Below are 19362 nucleotides of genomic sequence, written 5' to 3'. Positions count from 1 at the left end.
CCGAGGTCGGGTCGTGGGGGCAGCAGCTTGAGCAGAGATGCCCAGACTTCCCTCTCCCCGGCCACTTCTTCTAGCTCTTCCGGGAGAATCCCAAGGCGTTTCCAGGCCAGCCGGGAGACATAGTCCCTCCAGCGTGTCCTGGGTCTTCCCCGGGGCCTCCTCCCGGTTAGACGTGCCCAGAACACCTCACCAGGGAGGCGTCCAGGAGGCATCCTGATCAGATGCCCGAGCCACCTCATCTGACTCCTCTCGATGCGGAGGAGCAGCGGCTCTACTCTGAGTCCCTCCCAGATGACTGAGCTTCTCACCCTATCTTTAAGGGAGAGCCCAGACACCCTACGGAGGAAACTCATTTCAGCCGCTTGTATTCGCGATCTCGTTCTTTCGGTCACTACCCATAGCTCATGACCATAGGTGAGGGTAGGAACATAGATCGACTGGTAAATTGAGAGCTTTACCTTTCGGCTCAGCTCCTTTTTCACCACGACAGACCGATGCAGCGCCTGCATTACTGCGGATGCCGCACCGATCCGCCTGTCGATCTCACGCTCCATTCTTCCCTCACTCGTGAACAAGACCCCGAGATACTTGAACTCCTCCACTTGGGGCAGCAGGTGTCACAGGAGGCTGGGGGCCAGACCCAGCCGGGATGCCTCCAAGGATGGATAGGCGTCAGTACGTACCCCTGGGCCGCGAGGGGGCAACCACCCAGGGGACCAAGGGGATGGAGCAAGGAGGCACCGCCAGGGGGCACCCCAAGTCTCCTAAAGCCCAGAAGCTCTGCACTTCTGCCACACCTGGGAAGGTGGGGGAAGATCCTTCCAGCGACACCCGGAGTGCTTCCGGGTGCTCAGGTGGCACTTCCGCCACACTAGGAAGTGCCGCCGGAAGAACGTCATCAAGTACCTGGAGCACAGCCGGGTGAATATAAAAGGGGCTGCCTTCCTACAGTCGAGGAGGTAGAGTCAGGAGCTGGAGCAGGACGAACCTCCAGTGACAGGAGAGAGAAAGGCGGCCCAAAGATGACACTGGGAGAGGCCCGTGTTGAGTTGGGTGTTTGGTGCGGGAGCACTGAGTGCTGGGTGGGACTTTTGGTGTTTAATAAACGTGTGTTTTATAAAGACGTGCTGTTTGTCTGATGGTGTTGGGACCCGTGATCACACAGGGTAGATGGGATGTGGAGATATTATGGACTATCTGACCACAGTCTGCTCCTTCTCAAATCTGTGCCATCCAAATCAGGGCTCCAGAGGTCAGCACTGAGCACCAGGGCTCTACACGGCCCATGAAGTTATACATCCATCCATCTGTCAAACCCACATAATCCAAAGAAGGGCGCCGGGGAAGATGGAGCCTATCACAGAGTGCATAGGGCACAAGGCAGGAACAGACTGTGGATGGGGTGCCAGTCCACTGCAGGGGGCCAATTTACTATCGAGAAGCCCACATTACCTGCATGTCCTTTGACTGTGGGAGGACATGCAAACTCCATGCCGGACTTGAACCCCAGTCTACTTGTTGAGAGGCAGCTACTGCATCACCATGACACCTGCAAGTTATGCATTGCAATTCATTCTCAAGTCACGTCAATTTTATTTATGAAGCAGATCTAAAAACAGCAGAAGTTGACCAAAGTGCTGCATGGCTTCCATAAATACACCATAAATACATACAGTATAATATATTTATATATATATATATATATATATATATTGTAAGACGCTAGGGGTCACTGTTGCCCCTTTAACCCCAACAGACACAAGCACAAAGAAGATATTTATGAAATATTTCTTCTCTCGGGTGGTACGGTGGTGCAGTGGTAGCACCTTGCAGTAAGGTGACCCGGGTTTGTTTCCCGGGTCCTCCCTGCGTGGAGTTTGCATGTTCTCCCCGTGTCTGCATGGGTTTCCTATCCCACAGTCCAAAGACATGCAGGTTAGTTGCACTGGCGATTCTAAATTGACCCCAGCTGGTGCCCTGCCCGGGATTGGTTCCTGCCTTGCGCCCTGAGTTGGCTGGGATTGGCTCCAGCAGACCCCCCGTGATCCTGTGTTCGGATTAAGCGGGTTGGAAAATGGATGGATGGATGGATGGATTTCTTCTCTCACACTGCCCTACAAGCATCACAGCCACCAATACACAATTAAATAACACCACAATAATCACTATTCTCTTCTCCACACCTCCCAGCAAGCTTTGTCCACCTCCACCCGACTCTGGCTCCCTTGCTGGGTCTTCAGCGGTCCTTTATATAGTTCTTGACCCAGAAGTGCTTCTGTTCTTCCTCCCATGTTATTTGCCAGTACTTCTAGGTCAGACGGAGAATTCAAGTTTTACATCAGCCCAGAAGTACCTCTGGATTTCCGTCCTCGTGACTCGACAGTATTTCCGGGCTATAAGGGAAAAGCAAGTACCCTGGTCCTTCTATAGCTCCCACTGGTGGCAACCACGGCACCGAGATAGCGAACTCCAAGTCCAAGGGTGCCCTGTGGGAATCCGGGGCACCACTATACTCCAGGGATCTAGCATCTTGGGGGAGGCAGTGTCCAAAAGTAGTTGCCTTCCCCCATCCTTTCATTTTCAGGTGTCCCAGGCGGGTTGAGCTGTCAGGCATCCATCACAATATATATATATAAATACAGTTAGGTCCATAAATATTTGGACAGAGACACCTTTTTTTTCTAATTTTGGTTCTGTACATTACCACAATGAATTTTAAATGAAACAACTCCGATGCAGTTGAAGTGCAGACTTTCAGCTTTAGTTCAGTGGGGTGAACAAAACAATTGCATAAAAATGGGAGGCAACTAAAGCATTTTTTTAACACAATCCCTTCATTTCAGGGGCTCAAAAGTAATTGGACAAATGAAATAACTGGAAATCAAATGTTCATTTCTAATACTTGGTTGAAAACCCTTTGCTGGCAATGACAGCCTGAAGTCTTGAAGTCCTGGACATCACCAGATGTTGGGTTTCCTCCTTTTTAATGCTCTGCCAGGCCTTTACTGCAGCGTCTTTCAGTTGCTGTTTGTTTGTGGGCCTTTCTGTCTGAAGTTTAGTCTTCAACAAGTGAAATGCCTGCTCAGTTGGGTTAAGATCAGGTGACTGACTTGGCCATTCAAGAATTGTCCACTTCTTTGCTTTAATAAACTCCTGGGTTGCTTTGGCTGTATGTTTTGGGTCATTGTCCATCTGTATCATGAATCAATTTGACTGCTGTATTTAGCTGGATTTGAGCAGACAGTATGTATCTGAACACCTCAGAATTCATTCGGCTGCTTCTGTCCTGTGTCACATCATCAATAAACACCAGTGTCCCAGTGCCACTGGCAGCCATGCACGCCCAAGCCATCACACTGCCTCCAGCGTGTTTTACAGATGATGTGGTATGCTTTGGATAATGAGCTGTTCTACGCCTTCTCCATACTTTTTTCTTGCCATCATTCTGGTAGAGGTTGATCTTGGTTTCATCTGTCCAAAGAATGTTTTTCCAGAACTGTGCTGGCTTTTTTAGATGTTCTTTAGCAAAGTCCAATCTAGCCTTTCTATTCTTGAGTCTTATGAGTGGCTTGCACCTTGCAGTGCACCCTCTGTATTTCCTTTTATGCAGTCTTCTCTTTACGGTAGACTTGGATATCGATACGCCGACCTCCTGGAGAGTGTTGTTCACTTGGTTGGCTGTTGTGAAGGGGTTTCTCTTCACCATGGAAATGATTCTGTGATCATCCACCACTGTTGTCTTCCGTGGACGTCCAGGTCTTTTTGCGTTGCTGAGTTCACCAGTGCTTGCTTTCTTTCTCAGGATGTACCAAACTGTAGATTTTGCCACTCGTAATATTGGAGCAATTTCTCAGATGGGTTTTTTCTGTTTTCGCAGCTTAAGGATGGCTTCTTTCACCTGCATGGAGAGCTCCTTTGACCGCATGTTGTCTGTTCACAGCAAAATCTTCCACATGCAAGCACCACACCTCAAATCAACTCCAGGCCTTTTATCTGTTTAATTGATAAGGACATAACGACAGACTTGAACACACCTGCTCATGAAATAGCCTTTGAGTCAATTGTCCAATTACTTTTGAGCCCCTGAAATGAAGAGATTGTGTTCAAAAAATGCTTTAGTTGCCTCACATTTTTATGAAATCGTTTTGTTCACCCCAATGAATTAAAGCTGAAAGTCTGCACTTCAACTGCATCGGAGTTGTTTCATTTCAAATTCATTGTGGTAATGTACAGAACCAAAATGAGAAAAAAGTGGTCTCTGTCCAAATATTTATGGACCTAACTGTATGTATATATATATATATATATATATATATATATATATATATATATATATATATATATATATATATACACACTGTATACATATATATATATATATATATATATATACACACTGTATATATATATATATATATATATATATATATATATAGCAAGAAAAGGCGCTATGTTGTGCCCGTCTCGACACAGATTGGCATGAAGGCATGTGTAAAACAAATAAACTGCTTATTCTCTTCAGCTGGAGGGCACAATAATCCCTCCCCATAATCCCTCCAGCCACAACACTGTCCCAAACACGGTACACTAAGCAATCCCCACAACACACTCTCTCCCTTCCACCACCACTCCTCCGCAAGCTTCATCCTCCTCCTCCCGACTCTGGCCTCTGAGTGGTGGTCACAATACAGATTTTATTTTTTTCTCCAGCTTTCTGGAGTTTTTTTTTGTTTTTTCTGTCCACCTTGGCCATCGGACCTTACTCCTTTTCTATGTTAACTAATGTTGCCTTTTTTTAATTTCTTATTTTGTCTTTTATTTTTCTTTTCTTCATTATGTAAAGCACTTTGAGCTACTTTTTGTATGAAAATGTGCTACATAAATAAATGTTGTTGTTGTCACTGACTCCCTTTATAGTCCACCCAGAAGTGCTCCAGGTGTTTGATCGCCGAGTTCCGGCTGCACTTCCGGGTGTGACGACTATGCTGCCCATATGGGCTCAGGAGTCCCAGGTACAGCACCCCCTGGCGGTGCCTGCAGGACCCAACAGGCCTGCACCCAACTCCAAGTCCCATGGAGCCCTGCGGGAAACCGAGGCACGGCTCCAACCCAGGGGGTGGCCATCTAGTGTCCAGGGGAAGGTATTGCACTGTCCAGAGCTGCTCCCCCTGAATATAGTGTGCAGGGGCATCCCAGATGGGCATGGACCCTGGCCGCCTGCCACAATGTGTACATATACAGTGGAACCTCGAGATACGATCACCTCTGTATACGAGAAATTCAAGATACGAGGAAAGTATGAGCGAAAAATTCGGATTTAAATATGAGCATTGGCTCGCGTAATGAGCCACGAGCCAGGCTGTGGGTATGCATGACGCGTTTCCCGATCTGCCTCGACTCAAGGATTCACCCAAGCTGACACTGCCCGCCCGTCAGCTCACTCAGTGTTCCTTGTTCTCCCGTAGCGTGCGCTTGTGATTTCATTGTTTTTTTTGCATTTAATGTGAAAATAATTATTCCACGATGCCTCTCAAGAAGATTGTTGCCTCAGATAGTGCTGCAAAGAAAAAAAAGGAAGCCATGGCCGTTGAAATTAACTTACTTACTCCCTATTGTCTCCCTCAAGCCAGCCAGGACTCTTCATAAAGGCAAACTTCAGTTATATTATTTACCAGTGTTATTTATTAGGAAAATTGATTTTTATGTTGATATTTTTGGGGGTGCGGAACGGATTAACTGGATTTCCATTATTTTCAATGGGGAAGTTTGTTCTAGGTACGAGATATTCGCTATACGAGCTAAGTGCTGGAACGAATTAAACTTGTATCTAGAGGTTCCACTGTATATATATTATATATATCTACTATAAAAAAAATCTTTGGGAGGGAGACGAGACGTGATCTTCTTGGAAGACAATTTGAAGTCCTGTGAGAGACACTTTCAAAGGGCACCAGAAACAAAATTGTAGACCTGCACCAGACTGGGAAGACTGAATCTGCAATTGGTAAGCAGCTTGGTGTGAAGAAATCAACTGTGGGAGCAATTATTAGAAAATGGAAGACATACAAGAACACTGATAATCTCCCTTGATCTGGGGCTCCACGCAAGATCTCACCCCGTGGGGTCAAAATGATCACAAGAACGGTGAGCAAAAATCCCAGAACCACACAGGGGGACCTAGTGAATGACCTGCAGAGAGCTGGGACCAAAGTAACAAAGGCTACCATCAGTAACACACTACGCCGCCAGGGACTCAAATCCTGCAGTGCCAGACGTGTCCCCCTGCTTAAGCCAGTACATGTGCAGGCCCGTCTGAAGTTTGCTAGAGAGCATTTGGATGATCCAGAAGAGGATTGGGAGAATGTCATATGGTCAGATGAAACCAAAATAGAACGTCGTGTTTGGAGGAGAAAGAATGCTGAGTTGCATCCAAAGAACACCATACCTACTGTAAAGCATGGGGGTGGAAACATCATGCTTTGGGGCGGTTTTTCTGCAAAGGGACCAGGACAACTGATCCGTGTAAAGGAAAGAATGAATGGGGCCATGTATCGTCAGATTTTAAGTGAAAACCTCCTTCCATCAGCAAGGGCATTGAAGATGAAACGTGGCTGGGTCTTTCAGCATGACAATGATCCCAAACACACCACCCGGGTAACGAAGGAGTGGCTTCATAAGAAGCATTTCAAGGTCCTGGAGTGGCCTAGCCAGTCTCCAGATCTCAACCCCATAGAAAATCTTTGGAGGGAGTTGAAAGTCCGTGTTGTCCAGCGACAGCCACAAAACATCACTGCTCTAGAGAAGATCTGCATGGAGGAATGGGCCAAAATACCAGCAACAGTGTGTGAAAACCTTGTGAAGACTTACAGAAAATGTTTGACCTCTGTCATTGCCAACAAAGGGTATATAACAAAGTATTGAGATGAACTTTTGTTATTGACCAAATACTTTTTTTCCACCATAATTTGCAAATAAATTCTTCAAAAATCAGACATTTTCTGGATTTTTTGTTCTCATTTTGTCTCTCATAGTTGAGGTATAACTGTGATGAAAACTACAGGCCTCTCTCGTCTTTTTAAGATGGAGAACTTGCACATTTGGTGGCTGACTAAATACTTTTTTGCCCCACTGTATACACACACACACATATATATATAAATATATACCATAAATAAATACACCAAAAATATATATACGAGCGGGAACCCAAAACTAATGGGAATTGTAAAAAAATTCCTCAGAACATTTCCAAAATGTAATCACCTCAAAATACTCTCCCTGAGACACAATAGACTTGTCCCACCGCTCTTTCTATTGTTCAAAACAGTTCTGAAACAGTTCTTGCAAATCCATTCTTTGACCCTGTGACTGTGCTGAGCATTATTGGTTCAGGGGTTTCAGTGGTTCCCCCTAGTGGTGACATTGCGTATGCACCAAAAGCGCGTTTTCATTAAGGATATCGCACTACTTTGGTCTGCTCATCTTCCCCCCAGCCCCGTCTAGTCTCCTAGTCCCTGCTGCTGGAGACAACCTAACAGCAATGATGCTATCACCACCGTGATTCACCACTGGAATGGTATTGTGCAGGTGGAGTGTTAGTATACCTGCTACCCCCAGTCATTCCAGTATGGCCTGGATATTAAAAGCATTACATTAACCCTCACCCACCACTCCACCTTTATTTTATATAGCGCCTTTACAATACAGATTTACTAACAGCTTCACAAACCAACACAATAAGTGAACACGAGTAAGCAGGGCTCTCAGAAAATGATGGGCAACAGCAACCTGAAAACTAAAAACCCACCTGAGCCCACCAACACTAAACAGACAACAATGAGACGGGGGTCAGTTTTATGACAAACGGTGACAAAAAAAAAAAAAAAAAAAGGAGAGGACTTACTGGACCGGCTTGGAAACTTGAGATCGGAATTTGGTGAACTCCCCTGGAGCTGTCCACTCAGAGCCCAGCTAGAGCAAGAAGGAGACAAAAAAAGAGAGAAGGAAGTTGGTCATCATTGTGTTATGGGTGGTATTTCACGTCTATAGCACCTTTCACTCCAAAATGCTGCACCCATCAGTCACCCCATTCTTTCAGCTTGGCATATGGGCAGCCAATTGGGGGGTTCGTGTCCGTCATTGTGCACTGGGAGCCCATTCTGAACATCTCCACTTATTGGCTGCTCATCGAGACGTGGAGGTCAAACCATGGGGGTCCTTAAGTTCTGTTAATCCTCAGGAGTGCTGCCACCTGGTGGCACAAGTCGGCAATGACTATCTCAGATCAGATCAAGTTACGGCTGCCATTGTCTCATTCAAGAGACCACATAGAGTACAAAGAGACTCGTTTGTGTCACGTCACAGGCGGAGTTGCACCTTTGGCTGGGGCTCACATGTGCGTTTTGTTCATTCGTGATTGTCCTATGTGTGCTAATGTTACTTTTGTTGATTATGGCCATTATTCTTTGTGATTTGGACTATGCCTGGGTTACATTTCCATTCGTTTTGTAGGTAGTCCCTCAAGACGGGGGTCACCTGCCAGTCATCGTCATGAACGGCCCTCCGCCCTATAAATCCGGAGGGTCCCCCACAGTGAATGCGCTCTGCAGTTGGTGAGCTCTTTTTGTTTTGCTGTGCTTGTGCCTTTTGTATTGTTTGGAACCGTGAGCCTCTTGCCGTTTTGTCGGCCACTCTATCTGAATTCCGTATTGGGACTTTGTTCCACTTGGCTCCCCTTTGTGCTCCACGGAGCTTCATTGTGATTGGAATACTTTTTTTTTTTTTTTACCTCCTATAAAGATTGGTTGCTCGCCCTTTATTACTAGCTGGGGTTTGATGGTGATATCCCCCTCTAGTGGACATTATTAGAAGTGCCTGTGGAACTCTTCAGTGCCGGGGACTCATAGCTCCTGACAGTTTGGTGTTCTTTGGAATAAAATATCAAGAAGTGAGGCAGCCAAAAAAAAAATTCACAGATTTTTGTTTATAGCACCTTTTACGGTGAAGGTCAACGCAAAACAACACATTTTACTCGCTCCGTTTCAAGACTCGGAGGTCGGTGATACAACAGTTAGTGCCCCAGGTTCAAAACTCACAGCTGGATGCTGTCTGTCTGGGTCTTCTGTTTCTTCCTCTTTTAAAAATATTCATGTTTCCTAAATTTGCCCCCATTGTGGGTGTGAGCGAGGGGGTACTGAAATGGACTGGCAACTGCCCAGACTGGATTAAAAGGATTTGAGAAGTTTATGCAATGGCATGAGTGGATTAAGCTCAGGACTGAGGGTACTTTTAAGCCCATCTCATTGGCCAGTAGGGGGTGCTGCCATCTGCATTACTGGACTCAATGAATTTAATCAAAGTTCATTCATGAAACTGGCCACATGGGTGTCGGGGGCACTGCCAGCATTACTGGACTCTGTCAATTTAGTCAAAGGCGGTGGGCCACTCCCTGCAGCCTTATAGTTAGTTTCCAGTTCATCTCTTTGGCCACTAGTGGGCACCACTGCATGAATTACTGGACTCTTCACTCAAAGTGCTGTGCCTCACACATTCTGGTCTTTTACTTTGTAACCCACCTAACTGGCCGCCAGAGGGAGCCACTGCCTGCCTTCTCAGGACTCCTTTAGTTCAGCCAAATTGCTGAGAGACACTCACTGCAGCCTTTACATTTTCATCCCATCTCCTTCACCACTAGGGGGTGCCACTGCCTGCATTATTCAGTACTGATAATGTAGTCATAAGAACGAGAGGGACACACTGTGGCTTTATACATTTAACTCCCTAAGCCAATAATGGAAGCCACTGCCTTAGGCATGGGAAAGGCGCTATATAAATAAAATGTATTCTTCCTCTTACTATTATTATTATTGGACAATTTTAATTCAATCCCCTAAACTGCAGTATCGGCCACCAAGATGCACCAATCTGTGAATTACTGGACTCTGATGGGCTGTGGGCCACATAACTGGGTCTTTTACTTTCCAACTCATTCAACTGGCCACTAGTGGGAGCCACCGCCTGCACTCTTAGGACCCCACAGTCACTGCAGCCTTGACATTTTCAGCCCATCTCCTTTACCACTAGGTGGCGCCACTGCCTACATTACTGGATTCAGTTATTTCAGTCAGATGGTGAAGGACACACAAAGTGTGGCTTTATAAATGAAAGCCAACAATACCCCCCCCCCCCCCCCCCCCACACTAAACCACCACTCTGACATTGGCCAATAGTGGGCACCAATTGCTTCATTGTTGGAATACTTTTAATTCAATCCCCCATATCACAACCTTGTAATTCCCACCTTATCTCCTTGGTCACTAGGGGGCACTACAGTGTATATTACCAGACTCAGATCATTTGCTTAAAGGGCTGTGGGCCACACACTGTGGTCTTTTACTTTCCAGCTCACCTAACTGGCCACTAGTGGAGCCACTGGAGGCATTACTGGATTCAGGTAATTCAATCGAAGGGATGAGGGGCACACACTGTGACCTTATACATTTTAGCCCTTCTCTTTGGCCAATAGTGGGCCCCACAGCCTGCATTACTGTCAGTCAGTCATCATCCAACCCACTATATCCTAACACAGGGTAACGGGGGTCTGCTGAAGCCAATCCCAGAACACACACCAAGCACACAATAGGGACAATGTAGGATCATCAATGCACCTAACCTGCATGTCTTTGAACTGTGGGAGGAAACCCACGCAGACACGGAGAGAACATGCAAACTCCACGTAGGGAGGACCCGGGAAGCGAATGCCTACATTACTGGACACTTTTAATCCAACCCCTCATACCGCAGTCTTGACATTTCCAACTCAACTCCTCGCCCAATAGGAGGTGCCAATGTGTGAATTAGATAGTTTGGTCGAATGGCTGCGCAACACACATTGCAGTCTTTTACCAGCCCACCTAACTGGCCACTAGTGGGAGCCACTGATCGCATTTTCAAGACTCGGTCAAATTGCTGAGGGACACTCACTGCAGCCTTGACATTTTCAGCTCTACTCCTTCACCACTAGGGGGCGCCACTGCCTACATTACTGGATTCAGGTAATTCAATCGAAGTGCCGAGGGACACACACTGTGACCTTATACATTTTAGCTCATCCCTTTAGCCATTAGGGGGCGCCACTGCCTGCATTATTCAGTACTGCTAATGCAGTTATAAGGCTGAGTGGGATGCACTGTGGCTTTATAAATTTAACCCCCAACTTCCTCCTTAGCCAATAGTGGGCACTGCTGCCTAGAGCATGGGAAAGGCGCTATATACATAAAATGTATTTATTATTATTATTAGAAACTTTAAAATCAATCCCCTAAACAGCAGTCTCAGCCACTAAGATGCACCAATCTGTGAATTACTCGACTCTGAGAGTTCATTCAAAGGGCTGTGGGCCACACAACTGGGTTTTTAACTTTTCAGCTCATTTAACTGGCCACTAGTGGGAGCCAATGCCTGCACTCATAGGACCCCGGAGTCACTGCAGCCTTGACATTTTCAGCCCATCATCTTCACCACTAGGGGGTGCCACTGTCTACATTACTGGATTCAGGTAATTCAATCGAAGGGATGAGGGGCACACGCTGTGACTTTATACATTTTAACCCATCTCTTTGGCCATTAGGGGGCTGATGGACGCTCCCTGCAGTCTTGACATTTCCAGCTCATCTCCTCGGCCAATAGGGGGCGCCAGTGTGTGAATTAGATAGTTTGGTCAAAGGGCTGCGCAACACACACTGCAGTCTTTTACATTCCAGCCCACCCTAACTGGACACTAGTGGGAGCCCCTGCTGGCCTTTTCAGGACTTAGTCAAATTGCTGAGGGACACTCACTGCAGCCTTGACATTTTCAGCCCATCTCCTTCACCACTAGGGGGAGCCACTGCCTACATTACAAGATTCGGGGAATTCCGTTGAAGGGCAGAGGGACACACAATGCGACTTTGTACATTTTAGCCCACCCCTTTGGCCATTAGGGGGCTGACGGACACTCACTGCAGCCTTGACATTTTCAGCCCATCATCTTCACCACTAGGGGTTGCCACTGCCTATATGACTGCATTCAGGTAATTCAGTCAGAGGGTTGAGGGGAGGGGCACACTCACTGTGACTCACTTGTGCATTTTGGTTCATCTTCTTGGCCACTAGAGGGCGCCACCCTCCCCTGCATAATCCGCTCATACAAGCCCGCCTGCAGGGAATCGAAAAATGGAGCGAAGAAACGGCCCTTCACGAACGAGCAGGTGGCGAGAGAGCGCACTAAACGGAGACAGGATTATTAAAAATGCAAGATGAGCGATGCTGCCAGTCACTGGAGACACACGCGGGCTTTGAACCAAAGCTGAACACGCATCGTCTTCTTTACTATTTATATCTTCTGCCATGTAAAGGAAACTCATCGGATCGCATTAAACTAGAAAGTGAAGCGCTTAAGTGAAAGTCAGTCACAGTGCCCACCACACAGTTAGAGGTGGCTCTGCTTGATGTGGGCACGGAGAAGCCCACCACGCTGTTACTTCTCATGGGAGAGGGAGGAGAGGTTAGGAGCAGGTGCTGATATGGCACATTACTGCACCCAACACATGACAAACCAACTCAGGATCCTAGATTAGGACCCGAGTGCGGCCCTCAACGGGTGACACCTGAGCACCACACCAGTTCAGATGGACTGGAACCAGTGTGAGGTTTTATATGGTGGCAGGAGTGCCAATTCTGTCCCAACCCACAGGCTTCTCCCTGCAGGTTGGTTTACAATCAATTCGTAAAAGACTCTACTACATGAGGGTCCTGCTAGCTCATTTCAAGGTCTATCAAACAAAGTAATAAGAAGCTGAGAACTGGGGAAGCAACAGGAACAAACCCTGGACGGGACCCCCGCTCCGAGCAGCTGTGCCGAGGGAAACGTGTCACTTTAATCTACTTCATGTTTGAGCCGAGCTGCGAAAGCAAAGAATTCAATGAAGGCTGATGGACAGACGGACGGACAGTGAGAGATGCTGGGAGTGGTGCTTACTATGAAAGGCGCTATAAAAAATCAACACTGTCATTTGGGTGTGTAATATGGCTATGCCAACTATGAAAGGCACTATATCAAATCCATACTGTGATTTGAATGTGCATTATGATGAGGCTTGCTATGAAAGGCGCTATATAGCAAGAATGCCATGATTTTAATAATTCTCACTACTGAAGACGCCCTAAAAATGTGCATTATGAGGCCTCATATAAAATGAATACTGTAATGTGATTATACCTACTATGAAAGGCACTATATAATGTGAATATTTAAAATAGCATTACAGAAGGCACAATATAAGCAGTGCTCTCAGTGATAGATAGATAGATAGATAGATAGATAGATAGATAGATAGATAGATGTGTAAGGCACTATATAATAGATAGATAGATAGATAGATAGATAGATAGATAGATAGATAGATAGATGTGTAAGGCACTATATAATAGATAGATAGATAGATAGATAGATAGATAGATAGATAGATAGATATGTAAGGCACTATATAATAGATAGATAGATAGATAGATAGATGTGTAAGGCACTATATAATAGATAGATAGATAGATAGATAGATAGATAGATAGATAGATAGATAGATAGATAGATAGATAGATAGATAGATAGATAGATAGATAGATAGATAGATACTTTATTAATCCCAATGGGAAATTCACATTCTTCAGCAGCAGCATACTGATACAATAAATAATATTAAATTAAAGAATGATAACAATGCAGGTGAAAAACAGAAAAACAGACAATAACTTTGTATAATGTTAAATGTTAACATTTACCCCTCCGGGTGGAATTAAAGAGTCGCATAGTTTGGGGGAGAAACGATCTCCTCAATCTGTCAGTGGAGCAGGACGGTGACAGCAGTCTGTCGCTGAAGCTGCTCTTCTGTCTGGAGATGATACTATTAAGTGGATGCAGTGGATTCTCTATGATTGATAGGAGCCTGCTGAGTGCCCATCGCTCTGCCACAGATGTTAAACTGTCCAGCTCCATGCCAACAATAGAGCCTGCCTTACTCACCAGTTTGTCCAGACGTGAGACGTCTTTCCTCTTAATGCTGCCTCCCCAGCACACCACTGCGTAGAAGAGGGTGCTCGCCACAACTGTCTGATAGAACATCTGCAGCATCTTATTGCAGATGTTGAAGGACGCCAGCCTTCTAAGGTAGTATAACCAGCACTGTCCTTTCTTGCACAGAGCATCAGTACTGGCAGTCCAGTCTAATTTATCATCCAGCTGCACTCCCAGATATTTATAGGTCTGCACCATTTATAGGTCTGCACACAGTCACCTTTGATGATCACTGGGTCTATGAGGGGTCTGGGCCTCCTAAAATCCACCACCAGCTCTTTGGTTTTGCTGGTGTTCAGGTGTAGGTGGTTTGAGTCGCACCATTTAACAAAGTCATTGATTAGGTCCCTATACTCCTCCTCCTGCCCACTCCTGATGCAGCTCACGATAGCAGTGTCATCAGTGAACTTTTGCACATGGCAGGACTCCGAGTTGTATTGGAAGTCCGATGTATATCGGCTGAACAGGACCGGAGAAAGTACAGTCCCCTGTGGCGCTCCTGTGTTGCTGACCACAATGTCTGTCTTTTAAGATAGTCCACGATCCATGCCACTAGGTATGAATCTACTCCCATCTCTGTCAGCTTGTCCCTAAGAAGCAGAGGTTGGATTGTGTTGAAGGCGCTAGAGAAGTCTAGAAACATAATTCTTACAGCACCACTGCCTCTGTCCAAGTGAGAGAGGGATCGATGTAGCATATAGATGATGGCATCCTCTGCTCCCACCTTAGATAGATAGATGTGCAGGGCACTATATAATAGATAGATAGATAGATAGATAGATAGATAGATAGATAGATAGATAGATAGATAGATAGATAGATAGCAGCGTCTCACTATGAAGTTGCTTCTCAGCGCCAGGGGCAGGGAGGATATTGAGAATAGAGGGAAGGATGAGCACAGCCAAATACAGAGAGGTCCTTGAGGAAGACCTGCTGCAGAGTGCAGGCCACCTCAGACTGGGGTGACAGTTCCATGACCCAAAGCATACAGGTGAGACAACGCTGCGGTGTGTTCAGTGCAAGTCTCCGATGGTCCTGACTTGAACCCCACAGAACACTGTGAACCTCCATCATCAGGTCTCTTCACACGACGCTTTGTATCCAATCTAAGAGAAGCTTGACAGGATCTGCCAGGAAGAATGGGAGTACCTGCCCAAATCCAGGTGTGCAAAGCTTGTAGAGACTTATTTAAGGAGACTCGATGCTCGAATTCAGGGTCTTCTACAAAGTCCTGAATTAAAGAAATGAATATTTCTAGGAATGACAGCTTTCAGGATTTGAATTTTAATCAGTCTGCAAACTTTTCTGTAGACATGTCACTTTGTCACGTTGGGTTATTGATTGTAGACTGATGGGCAAAAATGTGTCCAATTCAAAATAAAAGTACAACACAATAAAGTGAAGGGCCCTGAACTCTTTATGAATCCACTGCATTTGTGGAAGCACAGCAGCATGAAGTCAGTTCAGTGCAGTTTGAGGACAGCAGTTCTAAGAATGGAAGTTAAGGTTGCGACAGTCGGACCATCCCATAGTGATGACCCTTTCGCTCTCTCCGTCTGCACCCCTACTCCATACCCCGCCTGCCCAACATTCTCCAGGTAGCTGCGCCCCTTCTCGCAGTCCTCAGCCACCTAAGACAGGTGTCCCTCTCGTGTCCGGAGCGCAGACTTTACAACACAAAGAGAATCGGTGGGCCATCAGCTCTCAGTATGTCTCTCTAATCACACGACACCTCCGTGTATGGGAACTGACACCGATCTGAGCCCACGAGTCTCTTTCTTCTCTTGCGCGTCGGTGATGCCTGTCATGGAGCGGAGAGGTCAGAGCCGCTGGCAGGATGGCAGTCGAGCTCATCTTTAGTGCGGTTTTTCAGCGGCGGCTGCAAGTAAACTGACAGAAAATAAAAAGCAGCGACATGTCATAATGGCGGAAAAGGAAATAAACGGAGATGCCGGGTGTGCTGCTCAGTTGGAGACCCCCGACTTTCCATTCTTCTGCCCAGAAGTGAATTTAGTGACTCTGCTCTGACCTTCTCAGACCGAAATGAAAAGCGATCAGGCCGTCTGCAAGTTAACTCTTGTTAATTCAGAATTCTCGTTCAAAGAAAGCCCACCTCAGTTGTGACGTTTCAAACTGGTCAGACAGAATGGACCACTGCCAGTCTGGAAAGATGCAAGTAACTGCAACACACTTGTAGGTGCCCACTATGGAAAGGCGCAATATACAATAAAGATTTGATTCTTTTGAATAATTGGAGAGGTGCCATTGCAAACCTTGCCTTCTCTGTCTTTAGTGATATACTAGCTGTGCTACCCACCTAAGATGTGTTAAAATGAATGTAGACCTCAGCGTTAACGTTTGCAGTGCACCATCTGTTGGAATGAATTTTGTAATACATGTAGTAATAAAATGAACTGTATGAATCATTCCAGGAAAAGGCACATCAGAAATATCTGCAATAAAAAGAAAATTAATTACTACAAAATGTTTATGATGCACCATCTGTTGGAATGAAAATGCAATGCACAGGTCTCCGTTTTACGCCATTTGGTATGGGATTTGCAAAAGCAGAGTTCATGTTTGTGATGTGCCACCTACTGAAATTACAGAGACATACCAACCGGGTGGACACACAGATAAGAGTATACAGACGGTTACCCTTTTGTTATGATGATACTCAGAAGGTGCTGCCATCTAGTGCCACACACTGGCATTGAATCTATTGCGATTACCTAATTTAGATCAACTTCAGCTCCCATTTGGTTCATTCATTGCTCCAAATCAATCTGTCCATCCATCCGCTTCCCAAATCTGTAATACCCTGAGCTGGGTGGTGGTAGGGAAGAGCGAGGCCATCCCAGTAAGCACAGGGCGCAAGGCAGGACACATCCTTAGACAGGATGCCAGTCCATCACAGGGTGAACACCTGAACTGAAATGATAACTGACAACAGCAGGCACTACTGCGTCCAATAACTGAGTAGGGTTTAATGTATATAGCGCCTTTCTGCAATGAGCACCATCTCAAGTGTCCAACTTCTACAAGACGAATGGTGGAATGTTAAATGGCTTGGTAGGATCACACCGAGAGTCTGTGGTGGGACTGAATTTGAAATTTGCTGCTTTATAGTCAATGCTTTAACCAGAAGGGGGCAGCAGTGTTTAGCATGGCAAAAATGAAACGGTCAAGAGTCTTTATTGTTTTAATATCAAATGCCTGAACTGAAATGATCAGGATTACTTTACTTACAAACAGCACCTGCTAACACCAAAAATGTAAAGTAAATTGCTCCATTGTTAGTACTAGTAGCAGGTGTATTGTATGTAGTCCCCCCTTCACCAGCAGAGGGCACACTGCAGTACGGCGAGGATAAACATCCAGGGACGAGTTACACACACTGAACTGAAACACTCAGAATGATATTACGGTAATCACAACAGCACCCCCTGCTGTCTAAAGTAATTATTTAAAATGTAATCATATTAATAGTACCTTCATTTATATACAGTAGTGTCTTTCCCATGCGAAAGATGCTTAATAATAACACATTTTATTAAATGTATTCAATATAGTACCCTTTTACAAAGAGCATCACTCCAAATGGATTTACAAATGCACAGCAACTGTGTGCAGTTTCTAGAAGATGAGGACTGCAAGGTTAAAGGACTCACTCAGGGTCACACAGTGGGAGTGTGCAGAGATTAAAGTTGAAACTTAGTGTCTTAGAGTTTGGCCAGTAGGGGTCAGCATTGTTTAGTTGGGTAAAAATTCAGTGATAAAGAGTCTTATTATAATATGAAAATACTTGATTTGAAATGATCAATATTATATTAATTACAAACAGCGCCTTGTACTGCCTAAAATGTAAAAGACAGCTAGCTAGATAGACAGACAGACAGACAGACAGATAGATAGACAGATAGATAGGAAAGGCATGATAGATAGATAGATAGATAGATAGATAGATAGATAGATAGATAGATAGATAGATAGATAGATAGATAGATAGATAAAACTTTATTTGTATGCATAATTGAACATTATTCAAGTTATTGTCTGTTTTTTACCTGCATTTTTTATTACTCTTTAATTTTATATTTTTTTGCTGCTGGAGTATGTGAATTTCCCCCTGGGATTAATAAAGTATCTATCTATCTATCTATCTATCTATCTATCTATCTATCTATCTATCTATCTATCTATCTATCTATCTATCTATCTAATTCTGTAGTAGTAGTTGCGTCCCTTCACCAACAGAGGGCACACTGTAGAATAGTGAGAGCAAGCATTAAGTAACAAGATTTATGGATTGAAATGAAACCCTCTAAACTGTATTAATTACAACAGCACCCTCTACTGCCTTTACTGTACATAACTGCTCAACTATTAGTACTATTCGCTGTATTACACATCTAAGATGGGCCTAAATCTAATCAACATAAATCTCAATTCATGTAGTAATAAAATGTATTGCATCTGTCATTCCAACAGATGGTGCATCACAACTGTTTGTAGTAATATAATGCATTATTACTAATGTCTGTGATGTGCCATTTGTTGGAATGTCTTTGTTATATACCATTTGGTATGGGATTTGCAAAAGCAGTGTTAATGTTTACGATGGCCATCAATTCATTTTATTATTATAAAATATTTGTGATGCTCCATCTTTTGAAATGACAGCGATATGGCAACCAGATGGATACACAGCCACTTATCGATCTATCTATCTATCTATCTATCTATCTATCTATCTATCTATCTATCTATCTATCTATCTATCTATCTATCTATCTATCTATCTATCTATCTATCTATCTATCTATCCTTGTATTAGTGTGGATATCTATCTTACTAAACCACAGTTAATTTATGCACGGCGGACGCACCGAGGTGCATGCGCACTGCAGCCTTGGCGCCTGCCCCAGAGTCCAGAGTCAAACGCAGCGGCCTCCCAAAATGCGGCGGCGTCCGCCCCAGAGTCAAAAGCAGCGGCTTCCCAGAGTCAGTAGGTGGTGCCCAAATAACACAACGTGCTGCGCCGTGGCGCCCGCCCCAGAGTCAAATGTAGCGGCTTCCCAAAACGCAGCGGCTTCCCAGAGTCAGTAGGTGGCGCCCAGACAACACAACCTGTACAGTCATGGATACAAACAATGAACGAAGGCGCCCACACAAAGAAACCGCTTTAGTTCAAATAGGGTTAGTGAATTAAATGGAAACTTTACCATGCCTACGACCTGTGAACTACACCT

General features: G+C 45.1%; 1 protein-coding gene across 1 annotated transcript in view; it reads right to left on the bottom strand.

The window, feature by feature from the left end:
• Positions 1 to 19362, bottom strand: part of b4galnt4a (beta-1,4-N-acetyl-galactosaminyl transferase 4a) — a 717903-nt gene that overhangs the window by 271421 nt on the left and 427120 nt on the right. The window contains 1 exon segment of the mRNA XM_051923408.1: positions 7904 to 7971. Within this exon segment, the coding sequence (XP_051779368.1) occupies positions 7904 to 7971 (68 nt within the window).

This window comes from Erpetoichthys calabaricus, chromosome 2 (assembly GCF_900747795.2).
Source record: "Erpetoichthys calabaricus chromosome 2, fErpCal1.3, whole genome shotgun sequence".
NCBI lineage: Eukaryota > Metazoa > Chordata > Cladistia > Polypteriformes > Polypteridae > Erpetoichthys > Erpetoichthys calabaricus.
This window is presented reverse-complemented; position numbering and strand designations above follow the sequence as displayed.